Below are 22801 nucleotides of genomic sequence, written 5' to 3' on the forward strand. Positions count from 1 at the left end.
CACCTATGTTTCTCTAATGGCATCTTGCAAAATCCTCATTTTAGAAAAGCCCTTCATTTCTCTATCTCTCTGTGTATTTCTCTTTTGTTCTGAAAGACGATTCTACGAGGATAAGTTACCAGCAGAGCATACCAGAGACTGAAACAGGCAAATGGGATGTAACAGCTATTCTGTGAAACTCAAGGAACAGTATAAGATGTTCATCGAAGGTTTTAAATTAATTTCCAATTACTTAATTTTCAATCTTCCTGTCATCTGTTGATGACATAAACTATACATGTAGGGTGTACGTGTCTTTTTGTAATAAAGAACATACACGCTGTCCGTGAGGTGGTAAAACAAAGAGATTTATTTTAAATTCAGTGCTGCTTTTATCCCTTAAAACCATGTGACTTCCTTGACCAATAAGGTTGTCTATATCAGTGCATGCTCCTTCGGGCACTCTTGCCCTGGTACATTCCCTCGTACCTTAGATACACCCCCTACATATAGACAGATCCTACTCTTCTCTGGGTAGAACTACTGTCACAGTACACCTACTACAAAACTGCACCGCTTCCATCAACAGCCTCATGCCTTGCTGAGTGTGCTTATTCCCTCCGAGCTGACAAGTGACGTTTCCAAACACCCTCCTCTTTGGTTTCTCATATGTCACAGCCTCAACAGGAAAATTCCCATGCATCTTATTACTCACCTAACATTTGGTGGATCTGTATTCATGATGGGTGTTGCACAAAGAGGCTTGTTTCCTTGAATGTGGCTTCTGTAACCTTGTCTTGCAGGCAAACAGTACACCCTTTGGATAACAACTCGTACCTGTGCTTCTCTCCATGCCACTGCTCCCTGGCTTTCCACCATTTCAAGCAGAGAATCATTAAGAGCACTCAGTGCTAATGGATGCCGTTTCAAATCACAGTTGTTATGGATTTGTGGAGCATGAGCAACCTGGTGAAGGAAAACCCATTAACAGAAACATTCCGGGGAACCTTGAAACTGTGTAGAGCTAGAGAGGGAAACTTCAGCATGAAAAATCAAGTTGCGAGTGCAAAATCAGTTTCAAAATACTTAATGGTCCTAAAGTAACTTAGAGACTAGTGGCCAGTATTTATTGTGGATTTTTAATGAACACCCAAGAGAGTTGCATACACAATACACTCCTGTATTTAACTGGTGCTCTAGAGCTAACTCAGTACATGAGAGATAAGAGTGACACCAGCAGGAAAACAGAACTGATATTAGTCCTTATGATTCTTCCCCTTGAATTGAGTTTCACTTTTAGTTCTTTGATGTTCTGTTCCTTTCTCTTTCAAAATGAAGAGTAAAATCCATCTTGAATGCTTCTGGACTTTCAGATAAAGTTGTAAATGAACAGATGTCTAGTTCTATAGACTAGTAAGTTAGACATCAGACTTACACATTTCAATGGAAAATATTTCAATGTAAAAGAATTAGATGATTAATGAAAAGTAAAAATCTTCAAAGTACAAACCTTAATTTATTGGTTCACTACTTCCAAAACATATTTTATTAATAAAATCTTCCAAACTTTCAAAATAAATTTTATGAATGTTCCATTTTCCCTTAATGTAAATGAGAAATTTCATTGATTTTATTTTTAAAATAAATCTCTCTTGGTAAAAATTGTACGCAAGTATAGACTAACATGGTCAATATTTATAGGTTCCTTCACAGCATGAGCCAAATTTCTATTTTCACAATGAACTCTGTTTTTATGAACAGCTGGGTGCCAAGAAAGATTTTCAGAGTATCACAGACTGTGCCATAAGTATTATAGACCAGTAAAGAAGGAGAATTTGCAGTCTTTAGAAGTAAATTGTGGTACAACACTACCCCTTAGATACAAAGAGGTTGCAATAAAACTTGTCTACTGAGTTTTAAATGAAGTGGTTTTGTTTGTTAGGAGCCATGAGAGGAACAAGTCAATTGTTCTGGTTTTCAAATACCATAGTTGAAGCTTTTTACAAGTTAGAGTTGAAGCAAGAAAGGAGATTAGGATTTATGTAATTTTTTAATTCCCAGGCCTATAGTGGGAATTATATATAAGGCAAATATAAAATGTTGACATTCGTTGTTCTTCAAATTTGTAGGGCCAAACTTCTCAAATATTAAGAATGATTTGGGTAGCCAATATAAAGCCTTTACAAGAGCCTTACTTTCAGAAAGTCCTGGCACAGGCTATAAAAAAACAAATCCCTTCAAATACCTCAGCTTGTACAACCACAACCACAGGGAAATGTAGAGTCAGTAGTCATCTTAATACAAATAAAGTCAAAATAGGAAAGAAAAGAAATGAAGGGGTGGGAAAGGGTGATGATGTTATCAATTGATTCTATAAAGAAAGGATAGGATCAATTAGGAAATGAGTTAAGAAATATGAGTGGAAAAATGAAATGTTTGTTTAAAATACTATCTTGAGTGAGTTAGAAGAAAACAGATCTTATTTTTTAGTTATTCAGCTATAACGAGGAAGAGAAAAATCAATGAAAAACCAAGCTACAATTACTATTTAGAACAGTAGTGAGCCTTCAGCAAAATAACTTCACAGCAGTTCAGCATTTGGATGGACCAAAAGCCTCTACTAAGAAAATATTATTAAAATAAACACCGCGTATTATTCAGCCTTGGCTAAATGAAAGGGGAAACTGAAAAGGTCAGTAATTTAGAATTTTTGTTTTTCTGACCATTTCCAAACATCTGCTGACCAACTTCTTAACAAGTGTTAAAATTGCAAACCAAATGGACCTTACCCGATTATCTGAAGATTCCTGGTGTAACTCATCATCAAGGTCATCTAGTCTGAAGGTCTGTGCCAAAGATATAACATTCTTCCTGATAAGCATCTTTGTAAGACCACATGTCTTCTCTATTGCTTCTGAATGTTCACTGAGTAGCACCTTCTGACTAAAGTAGGTATTCATGATAACAGGAACATCTGCATTTCTGAGAAGCAATTTTTGCCTGGAAAAAAATAATTTAAGTGGCAGCAAATCCATGACAAGGTAAACTACTGATAAGGACTTTTTTAAAACATGCGTATTGCATTGTATTTCTCTCCTCTTTTTTTCTATCATTACCACTAAAACATTTCAAAGGTCTGTTATCAAAATTGTAAGTAACTTACTCCATAGAAATAGTAAGCTTGGATCAGCCCTCCTAGCTTAGGCATAGCCCTGGGCTCCATAGTCCCTGGACCTCCACTGCATCCAGGGACAACTTACACCTGGAAGCTGTTGAGCCCCATGAACCCTATCTGGCTTCACATAAAGGCTGCTTGGTGTCCCTGCATTGTCAGCACAGAACCAAGAGCACCAGGAACGCCTGCATACAGTTACTGAGTTACAAGCTGTGAACAAAAGACTAGTAGTCCTGCTCTACGTTAATTCAGAGCACTGGCTCTGCTGGACCCAGCCTGGCTCTTGCAGGACATCCCTCTCTGGTGAGTGCTTCCCACTGACATGAATTCATTCTCACTGCAGCCAGCGGCAAACTGCTCCTCCCTCCTCAATTTTTCTAAGTGCAAAATATGTTTTTCTTACGATATGCTGTATATTATCTTGCCTGTGTGTTTGCCGCTGTCATAAATGTGCTCTCCAAGATCCAGTTTTGGTTTCTAGTGCCAATGTAAATTCCCTAACAGCTCCACATGCAGCAAGTTCTTGCCTAGCAGATTAAGGTAATGGTTGCAGAATCATTAAACACACAATAATTTCATGCCAAAGCATGTATTGATGTTGGGATTTTTTCTTACACTAGTATCACAGTTGTACATTTAGAAGTACACTTTTTATACTCACAGGATACAAAATCTAATGAAGTCAGCTAACAAAAACAACGAAGAATCTCATTTCCTACAGACCATCAAAACAAACCAAAATCCACTTTATTGTAGTCTGTGTTTTTTACAATTAGATCTTTATCACCTGGGAGTAAGACAAGGCCTTCTGCCTTGGCAGCAAAGCTGAGCTGACCCGAGTTCAGTAGTAACCTCAGAACTTCAGTCTCTAGAATGCTCAGTAGTCATATTATGAAGCAAATTTCCACATCTATGACACTGTCCGTCAAAATGCAACCATGCAGAGTTAAAAAGCAAAACAAAACACTCAAAACTACTTATTTTTGATCTTAGTCCCTACAAGATCTTGACCATGGTCTGTTTTATAACTGACTCCTTCATTCTTCAGAGAGCAGATAGTTAAATGTATGACTGATGTATTCATATTTTCAAAGGCATAAGAAGAGTTGAAGCAAGTTTTTAAATACAATCCCTGTTATTTTATAATTAAGAAAATAAAGCAACAGCAAGATGACCTCTGCTTTTTAGGAAAAAAGTATACATTTAAAACCTAGCTTGTAACTTAGAACTATGAATCATACACATAAATTATGAAAAAGATGCGTTGCTTCTACGGTACACATTCATAGAAGTTATGATTTGAAACAGAAAATGCATGAAAAGTTACAGTATATAACTAAGTCTTGAACTTCACCACAAAGAAGCCTTACTGCCATCTGAAAGCTCTCCAGTTTTCAGAGAGCAGCAGTACATCCCCCTAAGGGACACTGAGTCCCTTGACTCCAGATGAATCTGCTAACAAAGGTCCGAGTTAAGAGCATGACAGTAGCTCACAAGGCTGCCAAACTGACATCACCTGATAATTTCTGCATTATATGATCAAAACTGAGGAATTAGCTGGGTCAGCAAACTGAGACATCTCTGATCTTATGAAATTTTTAACCCTATTTTTCTAGAGAACAAAAATGTATACAAAATTTACTACATATCTCAGAACAGTTTGGGCTGTCTTTATATGCAGATGTGTAACGAGAATTTTAGCACCTACTTTCTTGAGACGTCTGTGTTCAGATCCAAAGTAAACAGGAAATCTCTCTGAACACGAGACCGTTACGTCACTAATGTCAGAAGAATGTTTGCTTGATCTAAATCATCTCATTCTCTAAAAAAAAATACTGACGTTAGTAGCAAATCATTTGCAGAAACTTTGAGGTTTATGGTTTTATTTTTATTTTCCTGTACAGGTATGTGATCTTTTTAAGGCAGGCAGGTTTTACTGATACCCAAATTACGTGTACCATGGTTTTGCTATGCCTATGCACTCCATATCTCGAGTACTTTCATAACCACCAAGAGCTTTCTTGGTAAAGTACTCATTATTTCATCATATCTTTAAACAGGCAATGCATAAACTAAAGGCTATTTGGCATTTCCACAAGGCAAAAACGGGACATATATACACTTCCAGGAGAACCTCCCCATTTCTTATCTCTAAGTAGTTCACTTAAAAACACTCTCCGTAAGAAACAATTTGTTTTAGACCTGCATAGGTGTCCACAGACTTAGCAGTAACTCTTCAGCTAGGATAGAGGAATATTCACGTAAGCCTACTTAAATCTTCCCTATTTCTCAATGGACAGATTTTTCACAATGAAAAGAACCAGCAATAAATAGAAATAACAACTAATTTAAAAGAAAGAAAAAAGAAAAAAGTTTGTAATAAGCTCACTATTTTGTGTGCAGGTGGATGGCTAAATAGAAGTATGTTTTATATATAAAATACACACACACATATGTATAAAATAATGTATATTTTACATATTATATATGGAATAAAAGTATTGTTTATTATATTATTACCAAGTTTTTTACATATATATATATATATATATTCTTCTGCGGGATGAGAATTTTTACTGTCATCACAGCAGAAATCTCTGCATTGCCACTGTATATTGCTCATATATTGTTCTCTTTGCAATAAATGCAATCACATTAGAGACACTTGTGTACCTGAATTCTTTCTGTCTGCTTGAAAGGTACAGACCAGACCAAAGAAAGCCTATCATGCTGGAGCAGTTAGGAAAAATGCCCCACTTATCCAAGCAATCCCTACATGTGTAGTCCCTGAGACACCATAACTGATCCCCCCAAATTTCTGGATCTGTTCCAGCTGCATATTCTCTACAGCCAGAAGTAACCCTACTCTAAGATACAGAATACACTCTGTAGCATCCTCTTAACAGATAAAGTGTTAAGTGGGCAATGCAAGTCTTCTGTGACCTCTCTTAAATTGCTTCCTTTCTATCTGCTTCATTATATTTTAAAAGCTCGTTTTCAAAAAAAATCACACAAACGATGGAAAAAAATAAAGCTCACTACAGATTATAAAACCCTTGGAAACCTTCTCCTGTACTCTCTGATTTTTCTCTTGCTCAGCAAATTATATTTAAAAGTTGGATTAGCAGTTGACTTCCCTAATAATTGCCTTTAGATCTTTGCAATGACCTGAAGTACAGACTGGGAACTCTTTATACTACAGGGCATTTTTTTCCTGGTATGTAGACAATCAGCAATTGCCGTAACTGGTCACATGCTAAAGGAACATGAGGCAATAATGTTATTTTTTTTATTTTCCAGCAGCAGCTTGCTTCTCTATCCAAGAACGTAGCTTGCTTTTTCTCTTCCTCCCTCCTACAATGAAGTGGAAGCAGGACATTTCCTTGTCTACTTCTACGTTAATCGTGGTCTGTCACCATCTGAGATACGAAATGCTGCAGAACGTACGGCATAGCATGGGGTGAAGCAGCTGACGTTTCAACTTGAGGCAGGGTCTTAATCCTGCTGCCAAACAGTCGTCAGGTTTGCACTGTGGTCTGCCCTGCACAGCCCATCCGAAGCCAGCGAGTTGTGACTCTGTGGCAGCAGCGAGCTCACAAACCACACGCTTCCGCTCAGTTCTGCTGACATCAAACAGCGGTGCTGGTTCATGAACTCGAGAAGACTCGGGATCACTTTAAATAAGAGAACATATTTTTTTGTTCACTCTCTCTGGGTATTTTATTAGGCTTTTGTTTTTCTGGCTTTTTTTTCCCCTCATGTAAAAGGCCTAGAGCATTTTTTTTTAAGAGTACACTGCATCAACTGAACACTCTTAGCATTTTGGTGACCTACAACATGCACCGTAATTACAAAACAGGCTATTTTCAAGTCTCAGAACAACAATTTCTGTGTAAAGAAGGTTTAACACCCACCAAGCAGCACAGCAGTAGTACGTGTAGCATAAGAGCATGCGCCAGAGCCTTACACTGCTGCCCAGAAGCATGAGGAATCATTCCCCCACACTGGAGGACAGGAACAACATACAAGGCCCATCCTGACTTCCTAGAAATTGATTGTTTCATCCAGTGTGGAGGAAGTTGCTCATGCTGCATTGGGCTTGGAGTTGTGGGACATTTGCAATGTTCTATCTGTGAAAAATAGTTAACATGCAAGAAATGCCTGAGCATCAAGCTAATAATTAAAAACCAAAACACAAACCCAACCAAGTTCAGACAGATCTCTGCCCACCTATCATTCAAGGACAGTAACTATCTTCTCAGTAGATAGCCCAAATCAAAAAGCCATTTGGAACAGATCTGCCTTCTGCCACGCCCAGAGATTGCCCAAACACAGAATTTTTATCCATGAGTGAGTAATCTCACCACTTGTGAGTGAGCCTCCATCAGTGTCATTTACCATCGCTTGAACAGTCTGTATGGACACTGTGATTCTGAGCTTACACTTTCATAATACAAATCTTCTTGCTGTGTCCCAACCTCAAAGACAAAAACCAAAAATCAGCTGGTATCTCTTTCTTTGAAATTATCTTACTCAAAGCAACAGATTATTGTGGTACAAATTCTCAAGGCTGATTTCTCCATGAAGAAATAATATTACTAACCATCTAGATCAATGTCCAAAGTCATATATGTCAAACATACAATTCTCAACTGTGTCAGGTTTCCAAAGAAATGTAGCTTTGGCTCCTAACACTGGCAGTTCTGCAGAAGATGTAACAATAAAAAGCTACTCAAGCTATGTCTAAAATTTCTACTTTTAAAGTATGATACATTTTATTTGTGAAGAGAATAGCCAGATATTTGCTTTATTCCCCTACCGCAAGAATACTTCAACTGAGGAATCATTCCACGAATACAAGACACAAAGAAAAGAACATATAGCTATTAAATTTATAGATTTGTTATAACTCAATCTGTTACCATTTGTCACTGAACCCTAAGTAAAAAGCAAATTAAGAAAATTAGTAAAACAACACAAGTAAAGAAAAGAATCTTTTCTATTGCAGGATAAGTTCTTGCTGCAAAATAACATTGTAGTTTTCAACAAAAATACTTGTACACCTAAGAAATCACTCCAGCAAGAAATTACAGTATACAAAGCCAACATTTTTATCACTGTATCATTTTACTAATTTCAAAGTAATCATATAAACTAACCACTGGCTTGCCATAGTGCTGCCTTTTGAAATATGACACCCTCTAGCACGAAAAAAAGTTGTATGGAAATTTTCACATTTAAGAAGAGCTCTTCTATAAAAAGCTTGTGGTTAACATCAAGCACTATTATACCACACACCCAGTGCTCTCACCTCTGCAGGGAGCTGCACCATGTGCTAATTGAAGGGGATGTGCAGGTCTTCTGATGTAGGAAAGCACAGATGGATATCAAAGCAAATCTCATCCACCTCCAGGAAATTACTCTAATACCAGGCTTTACCAGAATTGGAAAGTAGGGAAGTTTCTCAGAGCTATCCAGCCACTTATTTTGGCTGCGAAGAAAGCACCTGAAATTTCTAACATTCTAGACCCCAATTTATCATGACAAAGCTTAACCTTTGGCACCACAAAACATAAAATTCCCCTCACAGACTGTGCTTACGTACAAACTGGTATGGAAACAATCTCTTGAGCTTACTGGGGTAATAATTTAGAGAGAATTTGCTAAAAATATACTCCAACTGTGATGCTGAGATTTTTTTAACACCTAACACATAAGTCAGACACGAAACAATTATTATTAAAAGAACTGCACACAATAAAGCACTAAATGAGAAAGTTGCTCCAAAAACAAAACAAAAACACTGCCCCCACACAGTATGAGGGTGTTACAAGTAACTAGGGAGATATAAATATCATGGTTATCTTTTCATAATCAAGATGTTATGAAAGAATTCCAGTCTGTGTGTTTACCCCATATATCAACTTGTGTCTGACCAGCCACGAGCTCATTATTCAGACGACTTCTTCCCTCTGTTCCCAGTGCTAAACTGCACGTAGGGTTTGAGGTGGCTGACGAGCCACCACAAAGTCCAGGGACATACCAGAGGGATTCTGAAAGGTAAAAAAAAAGAAGCAAGCAAGCTGCACAGTGACATCATATTAAAACTCATACTGAGTATTAGAGAGAACAAAAATGTCCATACTGGTGTGAGAACAGAGGCCCATCCAACCTACACTCCAGCTTACAGCAGCAAACAGCAAATGTTTGAAGACTATGAAAATAAAAGCAAACCTATAGAGAAAGTTCTCCAGAACACTCTCTGATAACTCCTAAAAACTTTCAGCTTAGGGACTTCCTAAAGCAGAAGTAATATCCTTGTATTTAAAAGTCTTCGGTAAACTTTTCTTCCAGGAACTTCTGTGCCTGCTTTTGGACCATTTGTACATTAACAGCATCCACAATATCCTGCAGCATCCACAGTGCCCTACAGTCTAATTACACGCATGTGAGAAACCACTTCCTTTGACTTGTTTTGATCTGTCACCTAGTGGTTACATTGCTGCCCCCCACTTCTTGTTTTTAAGAGGCAGTGAACAATCATCTTGCCAATGCACTTCCTAATACAGAACTTTATCATGTCCTCTCCCAGTCGCTGCCTTCTCAAGGTAGAGAGCACTGGTCACCCTAGTCATGTCTCATAGGGAAGCAGTTCCATGCCTCTCTTCTCATCACTCTTCTCTGATATTTTTCCACTTTTGCTACATATTTTTGATTTGGAAAACTGAAATTCCAATTTAGAAATGCACTATGAATTTCTACAGTGGCATCATGATGTTTTTGACTCCATTTCTTGTCAGTCTTACTATTCCATGTATTTTTCTGATCATTAGATGAAAACTAAGCTGACATATTAATGAAGCTATCTGAACACTAAAAGCACGTTCCTGAATATCAACAATCCAGAGTTCACTATTTTATATGTGCACATTACACTTACCTACAACTTCCTAGTAAGAGAGCTTAAGTCCTTCCTCCAGCCTTAGCTCTAAAGCACAAGGACCATGAACATATTCCTCTGCCCATAGGATTGTGAGGATGACAGTGTGCCTTTGAAGAAGAAGGAAATTTGCATAGTCTTCTGTTGTACAGAAGCTTATCGATTCTTTAGTTCCTTCATTGGCACCACGACACAATGGAGAGTTGAGGCAACAGGTTACACCAACAACTCCTCTGCCTATGGAGGAAAAGTGTTAGTGTTGCCATTAACACGATTACACAGCATCACTACTCTGAGGTATCAGGTGAAGCCGCTTCTCAGGCCAGAAGATCTCTGCAATATCCACCCAAGCAGCTGAGGGCCATGTGTTAGAGTGAAGAACTTGAACTCAAGAATTTCTGACCAAGGTACGGAGAGTCAGTGTACTTGGATGGTTGGTTCAAGCCTGGAGGGTTATTGGAGAAACTTTAACAAATAAATGACATTTTAAAACACATTGTTCAATGTTTTGTAGAGATTATTAAGAACATTAGCCTTTTCTTCCATACAGATTTCGCTTTTGCTATTGGCAAAGGCTCTTTGTAAGTCCATGCTTGCATACACGCTCACAAGTGTCTTCACACGCACAACAGTGAGAACAAATAACTATCCCTGAGCAGACTCTGGTATTCAAAAAGACAAATCGATATATTAATATGCTTAATTTTATTTATGTATGTTATTATCAAATCTAATGTTAAAAAAAACCCAACACAACTACTAAACAACTAAAAAACTTCCATCAGACTTGTTCTTGTACTCCACTCTTGTTCTGGTAGTCATTTCTGGACATTTCGTATTGTTTCTTTGCCAGGATATGAAGCAAGATCAAATTCTGGTCTAATCTGGTGAGGTCACTTTTTATACAGACAAATCTAGTGCTATCAGCATAGGGAGAGTAGCTGAAAGTAGCAGTAGCTCTGGGCTCTCTGGTAACACGAAGGGGAATCACAAAAGGCAGTGAAAGTGCCACAGAGCACAACAGCAAAGCAGAGGATGCCTTTTGAGCTGGTCAAACTCTGCTTCAAGCAAGAAGGTGGGCAGCAGCCTGGGGGTCTCAATGAACAGCACCAGGCAAGGGCAAGTGGCTGGACCCCTGGCACAGAAAGCTGTCCTGCAGAGCTCAACAGGTCTTTAAGCAAGTGGTAGACCAAGCTTACCTGCACTGTGGCCCACTTGAGCTTTACTGAGCTGAGAAAAATTCTGGTTTTCACTGTAATTGCTGCTAGTATTGATAAACGTGTAACAAAGGCAAAGGTGGTGTAGGTAAGCCAGGTACCACAGAAAACTGTTTTAGGCAAAGTCCTTTCTGCAGCATCCACCCACGACAGTCAGTGAAAAGAGAGCAACGCTAGTGACCAGAGTGGAAACTTCTTTACTGAAATATCCTGGTGTAGACATATAGACTAAGTGAAAGGGAAGGGAAAAAGTTCAGAGTCTTTGTGGAAGGGAAAAAGTTCAGAGTCTTAGCCTGCCACAGAAATACTGATCATATGTGATAAACAAAATACGTTTCTGCTTTTCAGGTTAGAAAACAGCCCTCAATAGTGTATGTACTTTGAAGTTATCCCTCACAAATTACTTTCAGAGCTTTGTTTTGCTTCTGTGCAATATTACTTATCTTTTCCATCAAATCATCATAGGTGGATCCTGAGGCATAGCTCTCTCACAATCAAAACACTCTGAGAAATAACATTTAAATTCAACATTTTCCTTAACATTGTCTGTTCTGAATCCAGAGCAATCTTAATACTCCTGCATTACTTTAAAGACATAATTGTACAGAACAAGCAAAAAATATTTAAATCTTACATGGTGTGCAGGTCATTGCTTAACTTGTTTTGTTTTATTTCACTGAACAGTTGCAATGACACTTAGAAACCAGATCACATGTGGGAGAATTTTCATACTGTATCACACTATTCTTATATGCCCAAATTTCTTTTTCAGATTCATGTAAGAGACCTAGTCACTCAGCAGAGCAGATTCAACAATGCAATGATGTGGATGAACCCCTGGATTGGAGTGGAAAGATGAAAGCCCATATTATTAAAAAGAAAAAGTACACACAGCTCTGCCTTTATGTTTCTTTAAAATACTTCAACATCTACCAATCCAATAAGCCAAGTTTACCTACCACAGTTCTCTGTTTTGCAGAGTCATATGAATACAGCTCCTTAAAACTAATCCAGCAAAACTAATTATAAGTCAAGTTGAAAGAAGGGGGAAAATACCAGACATATCATGACATAAATAAAACCTAAGAACAACCTTTTCAAAACAAGAATGAGATCTGTGTGCTTCTAGAGGACCTAAGAAAAGAATTGACTGAAGCACTATCATAAACATCATAAAACTTCTACAAGCCTGACACAAATACACCTCCCAAAATAGGGGGGCCATCAATAACCTCTGAAAGAGTTAACCTGGGAAGAGTTCTGGCAGCAATGAGGCTCTGACTTACAATCAGACATCAAGGGACAGTTCATAGAAAACCCACTTCAGTTAAAGACCTCTCCCAGTTGCAAGGGAGAGGAGCATTCCGGAGTACAGGTATCTCTCACTATTGTACCCACTCCTTCCCTGCCAAAAAATAGCAGAAACAAAGTCTTGGAAGTTGTGGGAAAACACCTGTGAAAACATACGCATTTTGGAGAAAACCAGTGTGAGAGACAGAAGGGAGAAGGTGTATCAGCATGGAAATCTTGGCCCTGGCAAAGCAAAAAACCCTGAAGTTTAAAGAGAGAATGACATTCCAAGAACAACAGCAAAATTTGCCAGTACAGAGAAATGTTTATTCAATAAAGGGTGAAACAACTCCCCTACACACACATTTCCCAAGCAAACAATTTTAAGCTAATCAGGGACTTAAATAAATCCTGTATTGTTTAAGAAAGGATGGCATCCCTATTCTCAGGCTTGGAAGCTGTGTATCAAGTTTTGAAAGCATGGACTTTGCAGTCAAATTTGAAGACATGGGAAATACTAACCTAAAGAAGGACTGCTGACTGACTTCTTATAAAGGAATCATCATCTATTCTTTTTTTCTTTTCAATACTTCTCAGTCTATATGTACTTTCACTAAAATAATAGCAAATACAGTATCACTGTACAATATCCCAGGTTTTACATGAAGTACACCGGATCAAAGTGGCCTCTGTTGAGTCCCATGCTATCACAGGTAAAACCAGGAGAGAAAAAAAAGATAAAACAATCAAGCTCCAGCAAAACTACCTGCCTTTCCAGCCACTACTACTGAAGTACTACTGGTAGGAAACCATCTTCTAAACTCCAAAAGAATCACATTTTTACCAGCTGATACTCATCCCTACGTAAGCTGAAATTCTTCATTTTTTCCCACTCTGGTGGGAAGACTTTTCCTAATTGCTTATGCATTTATTTCATTTTTTATTTAAAAGAATTTCCTCTTCTTGTCCAGCCAGGCAAAGGCCCAGATTCTCTTAGTCTCCTTTCCCAAGGAGTGCACCTGGTCTACAGCTGCCCTGCTAGGTCCTTTCCACACTGCTCCTCCTGGTGCTGGCACTCTGCGAGGGAGCAGAGTGCTTCACGCTCCTATTCATCTGCAATTCAAGATAGACTTAAACAAAAATGATTCTTTTGCTCAACTGCATCACTAACCAGGACATGGAAAAAAACATATATAAATGGAATAATACTAGATCAATCTTGATTTAAGTTCTACAAGTATTATATTTAGGATACTTGTATTTTGACACGTATTTAAACACCTGCTTTTAAAACAAAGTTACTTGTGCTCTATATTTTCCTCCTTTTCAGTTGTTAAAAAAACAATGAAGCATACCTGAAACCACTGCAAAACTGTCTAGTACAACCACTGTTTAGAAAGGAGCCTTTGGGCTGATTTCCTGAATGTAAATGTGCTCAGTTGAAAAAATGTCCAGGGCACGATTCCCAGACTGTGATACAGGAAAAAAGAGGAGTTCCCTGGCTTAGTTAACATCAGAAGGAAGACACAAGGGACTCATCAAGAGAAAAGAGGCCATTCCATGACTCTAGTATGTGCGTGCACATACACACAGAAGTGCATGCACATGCACGTGCGCTCCCTTCCCTTCTCTGCCTTGCCTCTGCCCTGGTGGGGTGGGCGAGCTGGTGCAACATTCCCTCAAGGGAACAAGATCTTGAAAGATCTGATATGACATTTTTACATTCAACTGACTGCATGCAACATTCCTTTAAAAAAAAAAATATTATCTGTTTGCTTGCTTGAAGCGTCACGAAGATAATATTCACGTCTATGACCCTGACTGTCTCTGATCAAGAGGCAGAGAGATTGTGCAGACCGTGTTGCCTTCCAGCACCCCTGGGACGCCTGCCAGAGAACAGGGTTGCCGTCTCCAAGGAGAGGGTCAGATCCCTCAGCCCTCAGTTAACGCTGTTAACTGAGTTAGCAGTTCCTCTGGCTGACTCGTGAGAAGGTGAATGGCATGCACAGGGGACTTGGCTTCCATGGTCTTACACCTTTGATACTTGTGTACACAGCAAAAACACCAGTGCCCTAAAGCTGGGGAGAAATTGTCACTTTTTTCTTTAGAGAACCTTATCCCCAGATCACTTGCCTTTCCACTTCTTCTTTATCATTGCTGTCCTCCAAGTTCCTACACCACCACTCTGTTTCAGCATCGGCCAAAACATTCATATCTGTTTTCTACATTGTGGTTACATGTCCATGTGGGCTGAAAATCTTATAAAGCATCTTATTTAAACACAGCTTAATCATCCAGATATTGTTTGGGCAACAAGCTATGCAGAATCAAGCAGCATTACAGAATCTCATTTCAAAGCCTGATTCCACTACAGGAGCATTAATTTTAAAGTGAATCTAAATTACTGTCTTTCCCATAAAAACTTGTCTAGGTCCATTTTAAAAGAAATGTTGCCAAGTGCAGAAATGTAACCTCTACCCTTGGAAGCCCTTGAACTAAAGTTTGCTGAAGGCTGGCAGGTTAATCCAGGGTATAACCTATCTGTGTTTGTTCAGCCCTTCTGCTCTCCCACCAATAGGTACTCCTGGAGATAGAGTATCCAGATAGGCAGAACTACAATCTCACCTGATAGGGCTGATCTCTCCATCACACCTTTTGCTCCCATGCCAGTAAAGGCATAGCCTACAGAAACGATGATCATCAAAAGCAGCTGAGCATCATGTGCACTTTTCATGTGTCTCAAGCTCATCATCTGTCGTGAGTGTGGCACCTTCTGCTGCCACAGTCTGTGACCACAACTGATCACGTAATGACAGTAATGGACGTGTGCTTGCATGGCTACACACGAGTACACAAATCTCTAACTTCATATATTACAGACAGCACGGACAAAAGGCTTGAGATACAAGCAGATTTCACTTTTTTTTATTCTAAACTTGTTCCAGGACTGTCATTTTCATTTAAGTCTACTCTGTAAAGGCTACCAACAAGTTTTGAAGAAATGCAAGGCCCTACTAAACCCAAGAGTGTCTGCCCAATAGAGAGCACCAAGATATGTACCACCCACCTTAGCTCTCTGTAAATGTAAACCCTCCTAACCCACACACTTATCCTTTCGCTTCAGAAGGCAGCAGGCCCTTATAGGGCACCCTAAATGGCTGGCTATGTCTGATCAGGAGAACACATGTTAGTTTAGAAACCCTCTTGAAGTCATCCAGGGAGTTTCTCTTCTGCACTGTCAGAGGGTATGTGGCTTAAGGACACACGCTAAACACAACTGTGGCAGTCATTTGTACAGACTTTTCCAACCTACCTTTTCAGGTTCTTAAATCAGCAAAAACAAGGCCTAACAGCCATCAAACAATTTTAAAAATGTGGTAAAATCACATATCCATTACAAAATATGTGCTTACATGATTTTGTTGGCTTACTTCTGTTTAGATAATACAGTCACATACAAATTGCTGTTGCATTTTAATAAGATTGTAATGGTAACAAGGTCCACATGAAGAACAAAAATAGTTGCAACTGTTTAAGTAGGGACAGACAGGAGAAAAAGACTATGCTAAAGAATATTGAAAATTATTAATTCAAGCAGCAGAGTGAATGGCTGATAAAATTTTAAGCAAACATTTCACCTCTGTGCTCACTTGGATCTCTGAGGCTGGGCCTTTACCATACTTCCATCACACCTAAGCTTGGACTACATCAAGAAAGTTGCATTTTATGAAAGGATAATAGTATCTTTTCACTGCCATAACAGATTCAGTCATAAAGAGAACACTGCAGGTGAGAATAAAAAAAAAAAATCCATCTAAACACAGACTCAGTATTGAATATGACCTTCATCTTTTTGTTTTGTTCTCGCTTTTTTTTTTCTTTCTTCCCAGAAACATTCTTGCCAGCTGTTTTGCTGTCTCTCAGTATTCCAACAATGAGCAAACATCACCCCGTGGTGCTGGAACTCAAAGGCAGAGTTAAGATTAATAGTGTTATGATTAAGTGCCAGCTGAAGAGGCACGGCCACAAAACCAGACTCTGTGGTTGAGAGCTCATGGTCCCATTCAAGATCCCCCTGAGCACTGAAATCTTCACACTCTTCCCATGTGAGCCAGGAAAGGGATGGCACTTCCAGAAAGAACACAGAGTCACCCTTGGATGACAAAAAGGGTTTCGACACTGAGACCTATGAGCACTGTCTGGTTCCCCAGTCAAAGGATGTAAATCGGCTCTATCCCGATACACACGTGGGAAACCTGTACATGGGAAATGCAGTCAGACAAAGACCTGTAGGGTAAGGACCACAGCTATGTGTAGCCATGGTATCTCATTCTCAATATGGAAAATATTCCACAGGCCAGTGCATTCTTCAGATAGTTTTTTGAAATAATTATTACCATTTAAAACAAGCAAATAAATAAATTCCCTTGTTATGTCCCTTAACCTCACCTATTTACCTTGAAAAGGAATTCAGTTAGTTTTACTTCCAGTGCTCCTTGCTGCCAGATTAAGCTTGCTATGGGGCACACAGTATTTGATAAAAGCAATTATATCTACTGGCATATACACATGTGTTTGTTTTATGCCACGGAAATATCTCTATGCTTTTCACAACTTCACAGAAATGGGATATAAAAGTTACACATGGAAAAACCAGTACCTGCGAATGCCCTCCTCCCAAACTGTAAACATAGCAGGAGACTTCTGTTTGTTTGAAAACACTTGCCCTAAGTGATAATCCTAATGGAAAAAAGGAAGTAATTTTGCTTACTCTTTGCCTTCAGGTGGCTCATTAAAACACCTCCTATAAAAAAAAGGATATGAGTCTTTCCTGACAACTTTATGCTGAGGCTAAACATCTTTGGGGAAGGATCCTGGCAGCAAAAGAGTGTAAACACGATTCTTTGTTTTAATTTAGAATTTAATTTGTCAGCAAAACCAAAGTTCATAAAGAACGCAAATTTTGACAAATTGCGAAATTGCAACTGCCATGAGCTTCACTAAGAGCAGGATGTAACATGAATATGATTCTTCAAGAGAACAAATTATAATCATTGCATCCAAACAAAAAATGCTTACGTTAAAAAGTTCATTCTATGGTTTGCCAACTCTTCAGGTTGGGTACTAAGGAGAATTTGCTAACCTCACATTCACAAGATAAAGTGATCTGCAGCACATCTACTACATGTCAGCAGGACAAGATGACAGTCGTCCTGTTGAATTTTGGATTATAATTCGCCCTTTCTTTCACCATAGCTACAATACCTTGAATCTGAGTGCACCTCTAAACAGAAAGAGGCAATATAAGCAAAGCAAGTCTTTCCAAATCTCATAAGCCTTGCTCACCCAAGTCATTTGCCCCAACAGAGAAAATGGTTGCTTATGAAAATAGTTATTTATTTGCATATTTAAAATAAAATACAGCACATGTACTAGGTACAGAGCAAGAATGTTTGCTGCTCACTTCAGCTACATTATACTCATAAAAGTAAACATTTAAGATATACTAGGTCACATGGATGGGTAGAATCTGCAGGGAAATGTGAAGTATTACATTAGACACTAAGATATCAGCAAATAGTTGGAGACATTCAAAGCCTAAAACACTTATCAGACATTTAAGACTGGGATTTACCTAGCTAACTTTATTAACTGGTCCTCTAGATGATCTGTTCAGCTGATGAACAGAAACAAACTTCAGAATGAGGTTCATTTGATGGCCTTAAGAGGAGAGGAGACACACTCCAGAAATGCCAACTTCCTTCTCCCCATTTCCTACAGAAGGATAACAGGCCCATCCTTGCACAGCCATACCACAGGTGCTTCAAGTTGTACTGCCTGCCAGGTTGCTCAAGCAGGACCAGCACAGCATAGAGGCAATCTGTAACCCAGCAATCCCCTTGCCAAAGTAGGAGAGATGAGTTCTGAGGTAGTTCTCGCAGCACCCACTGCTCTTGGCATTGCAAACTCCATCATCACATCACAGGAGGCTTCACTAGGTTGTGAAAAATCATAATGAAATCCTACTATTAACTGCTCCCTGCCTCCTGTAAATAAATGTACCTCTTGCCCAAGAGGGAGATCTTTCCCATCTCTGTCTCCTTGATGCTGGGAAGAAGGAGATCTTCTCATCACCTACTTTTGTGGATAGAGAAACAGTTAAGGGAAGAGAACTCTATTCCTATTTCTGCTTTCTTTTTCTTTTCAACCATGAAAACACTGTTGTAGAATTGCATGAAAATGGAACTAAATCAGTCACAGAGAAACTACACAAGTTTTTCCACATCCCCAAACACCAAATCAGATATCATGCTTCAAGGAAAACACCCACTGAGGAACTAGAACGGTATCACACCAAAGAATTGCACTGCATGTTCTCCCACATATCTTCTGAACTCTAGGAGAAAAACTGACAAACAGTTGCACAAATGGGAATAACACAGGTGTTCAGCACAGCCCCATGCAGGAAGAGCCCAAGCGATTCCAAAGAAGCGAAGAGCACAGCAGATGTAGCAAGGGTACAGCCATGGTCATATAGCCAAGAACTGTAACACATCCAGGAGCACATGGTGTGCAGTTCATTCTGTTCTAGACCCAGCTGCAGCAGCTGAACAAGATAGCTGCCTCTCATAGCTGCTCAGCACTGGGTGCTGCCAGGACCTTACCACCCCTACGGCAGAGCTCTAATTCTTTCAGGTGCAAAGGCAGCCAGGTTATCACGACCTGATTTAAATCATCAGCTTCCACTTGGCTCTCAGATTTCACACTAACGTACATGAAGGACTTTCACACATTCATCTCCACTCTCTGCTGGCATGGGGCAATGGTCTCCAGCATGACAGCCGGAACAAGCAGGTGTTTACCACCTTTGGAGCAGGTGGTGGCGAGTGACGATCCACAGCATGGACACACTTGCTGCAGCCAAAACCCATCATTTGCTTCCTTTCTGCCTTTTGGCTCTCTGCTACTCTGGGATATACTTGATCCTGCTGAGCCAATTCAATGCAATCGTATGACAAAAAGTCATACTCTTCTCTCCCATCATCTTTTTTTAAATTTATTTTCTGATTAGTTCTCTACTGGTTTAGTGATATTGATCACCAGCACTCAAGCACTGCAAGATGATATCACGCTGCAAGCACATGCAGTGGCCAAACTTTACTCTATATAAATAATTTACATAACTCAATGAGATAAATCATGCTGGAAATTATGAGTAAATTATGCTGTAAAGGGGTAAAAATTCTTCTGCATTTGTTCAGGATGATCAATTCCTTTTTTTCCACTGTCAATCCACATTAGACTGGTAACTGTACATACGGCTCGCAGAATGTACTTCACTGAACACTTCAAGCAGACATGACTCCTATTGTCCTTCTGGGCTACAGCTTATTATCTTGTTTTTTTCTGCTTAATGCAGTTATTTTTTTGCGAGGACAGAACAGAGTGAATAAGGATAAACCAGAGAAATAAACAGGAGCCAAAATCTCTCCCTGTCTACAACAAAAACACGTCACTAGCAACCACAAAGGATATTAAAATCAACAGATAAAGGTCAGATAAAACACAAGATAAGGTAGTGCATACATTAATATCTCAGAGATGCTATTACAAGGTTAATCAGTCATGCTGGCAAGATTTAGGTTTGAGCTATTTGGTGCCTACGAAATAAAATCAAAATGATTTATTTTTACTTTATAAACAAAATATAAATCAGCCATGAAATTACTACTTCACAAACCAAAACTAATACAGTGCAATAAAATCTAAATCTTAGAGTCATAGCTATCTCCAGGGATTTTTATATGTGTATATGCCTATACACAATACAGTTGCTCCAATGCAAAAAGGAAACCCAAACACAGTCAAGCCTTGTGCCAGCTGATGACAAATAGGAGAGTGTTTGGTTTATTACGTTTTTGCCCTCATTTACTTGCAGGGTCTTCCCTCAGCTGTTTTCAGGAATGCTACTGAATACCATGAACTAGAGGTTTCTTTACATTTTTGTCTGACAAAAATCAGAAGTTCAGAATTTGCATTATGACTGATTCTGCAACTTCTCTTAATTTTTGATCCTACTATATTTGTATCAGTGAAACTTAGAAGAAAATAAAGTTGCCTGTTACACCTTGGGGTTGGCTCCAGATTCTCAGTGTTCAACACAAGGGTAGGTGATTCTTGAACTGAGGGGAAATTATTTAAGTACATGTCATTACAACACAACAAAGAAGAAAAGCAATTGGCAATACTTGTTCAGAAATCTTTGTAGTTGCAGCTTTCACAGAAGTAACTGTTGGGAAAGATTTGCAGGCACAAACCAAAACACAGTGCTTTTCCAATGGCCTCCCTGTGCTCTTTGTAGTGTTCTCTCTTGAGCCTGCTCAACACAGCGAGGAGGTAAGTCCCAAGGAAGGGGTTAAGTCTAATTCTTTGGCCAGATACATCAAAGGCAAAGTTACCCTGAGTACCACGTAAGTCATACTTTAGTATTTAAGAGCCCAGTATACAGCTTAAGGAGAACTTGTAACTCCACCTTTATCAAACTATCACCTATGCTATGTATTATTCACACAGCAAGAGTCTTAATTGCCCAGACACTTTGCCAACTCTTTCCTCCATGTCGAAACCAACCACGCAGATCTAAAATGCCTGTTTTCAACAAAAGTCTACCAAAACACCCACCAGAGACATTAGTTGTCAAATGTTAAGCATAAAGTTTCACGTTTCATTAACTACACATTTATATGGCTCCATGAGCCTGTTAGTATTGGTGTATCTTGGCGACAGCAATCCTTCCTTTCCAGCCTTTGAGAGAAACACCTTCACCAGTTCATTGCTTTGTTGATTTTTTGTAGACATATGTGGGTGTATTGGCCCCTATCAGACAAAGGAAGTGTATAAGGAAATCAAGGTAAAGCTAAACTGAAAGAAAGACTTTCCCATTTAGTACTGAAAACACTTATGAGTTCCAATGCTCTCACTTTACTCACTGGAACTAAAAATGCTGACGTGCGGCTCTGGAACTTAAGTGCAATGATCTTGTATTGCAAACATTCACTTTGCAACAATGTTTTAAAAAGGTAATGGTTAATTTAAGTCCAAAAACTTGTATCTTATGCTACTGAACAAATTTTTTGGGTTTTTTTGCTCCCTTGTGTTACTGCTCCACTGCAGCTGATATGCCACAGAAAATCAGGGAACATAAGGTTGTTTTAAACTACTCCCACAGACTTTAAGAGGGCAAGCATGCTTAGTGTAGGTTCAAAACAGAAAGCAGAACGTCAGTGAATTCTCTGAACCTCTCAGCTAAACACAGATTTGCTGAACCAACAGAACATTTTTCTGGACACTTAGCCTTAGAACAAGAATGAGCTAATGGCATAACAACTGGAAAGCCAGCAAGGGTAGCATTGTGTCTAAGAGTGCAGGATGTCTCCTCTATTGAACAAGGTATTTCTTAAAATTAAAACTGTTACTGCCTCAATATCTAAAGATGCAGGTGGTAAGCTACCTGGAAAGCAATGCCTAGTTCTTTAATAGTACCTTTTCTTGAAATTTTAGAGTCCTGTCCAAAAAAGTTTACAAAATAATATTAATTAACAGGTGTCTTATAATTCCTGCTTTAATTAAAGTGTTTTTCCCTTTACCTCATGAAATGAGAATTGAAGGTAGAGAGAGTGGTCATTTGTCTAAAGGAACACAGAAAAGGAACCTCTGGCTTCACAATATTCTCAAGCCATGTTTGCCTCCACCCCTCATTTAGTCTGACGTCTCTGTGGGTTTGAGGAGCAGATCAGATCAAGGACTCATCCAACTTGGAAAAACAAAGTAAATAAAACTCCCTGCCTTCGAAAAAAGAAAGAACCTCCTTCCAACCTATAGCTGGAGCACCCCCCTTGGTCAGATCCAGGTCATGGCAGAGCCCCATCAGTGTCAGGCTGGCAGAAATGAGGTGTGCCATAGAGCGGGAGCAGGATCAAGTGGGAACAGTTGGAGAAGGCTGGACTAGCTGAGGCAAGGGTGTATCATGGATCTTGGCCTGAGGTGTCACAGTGCCTGACTCCCAGTGAAATCCTCTAATGTATCATCCTCTACCCCATACTCTTTATTTCCTTAAAACTCCCTACACTAATGGATACATTCAAAAGGCAACTTCCAAAGGAAACAGGCTCTTCGAGGCTTATGCTAATTGCAACTTGT

General features: G+C 39.1%; 1 protein-coding gene across 1 annotated transcript in view; it reads right to left on the reverse strand.

The window, feature by feature from the left end:
- Positions 1–22801, reverse strand: part of SPIDR (scaffold protein involved in DNA repair) — a 194452-nt gene that overhangs the window by 67714 nt on the left and 103937 nt on the right. Inside the window, exons 9-10 of the mRNA XM_018075037.3 lie at positions 2769–2979; positions 695–945 (exon numbers count right to left, since the gene is read on the reverse strand). Of these exons, the coding sequence (XP_017930526.1) occupies positions 695–945; positions 2769–2979 (462 nt within the window). The remainder of the gene's footprint in view (positions 1–694; positions 946–2768; positions 2980–22801) is intronic.

Source organism: Manacus vitellinus, unplaced genomic scaffold, assembly GCF_001715985.3.
Source record: "Manacus vitellinus isolate BGI_N305 unplaced genomic scaffold, ASM171598v3 scaffold_1_pilon, whole genome shotgun sequence".
NCBI lineage: Eukaryota > Metazoa > Chordata > Aves > Passeriformes > Pipridae > Manacus > Manacus vitellinus.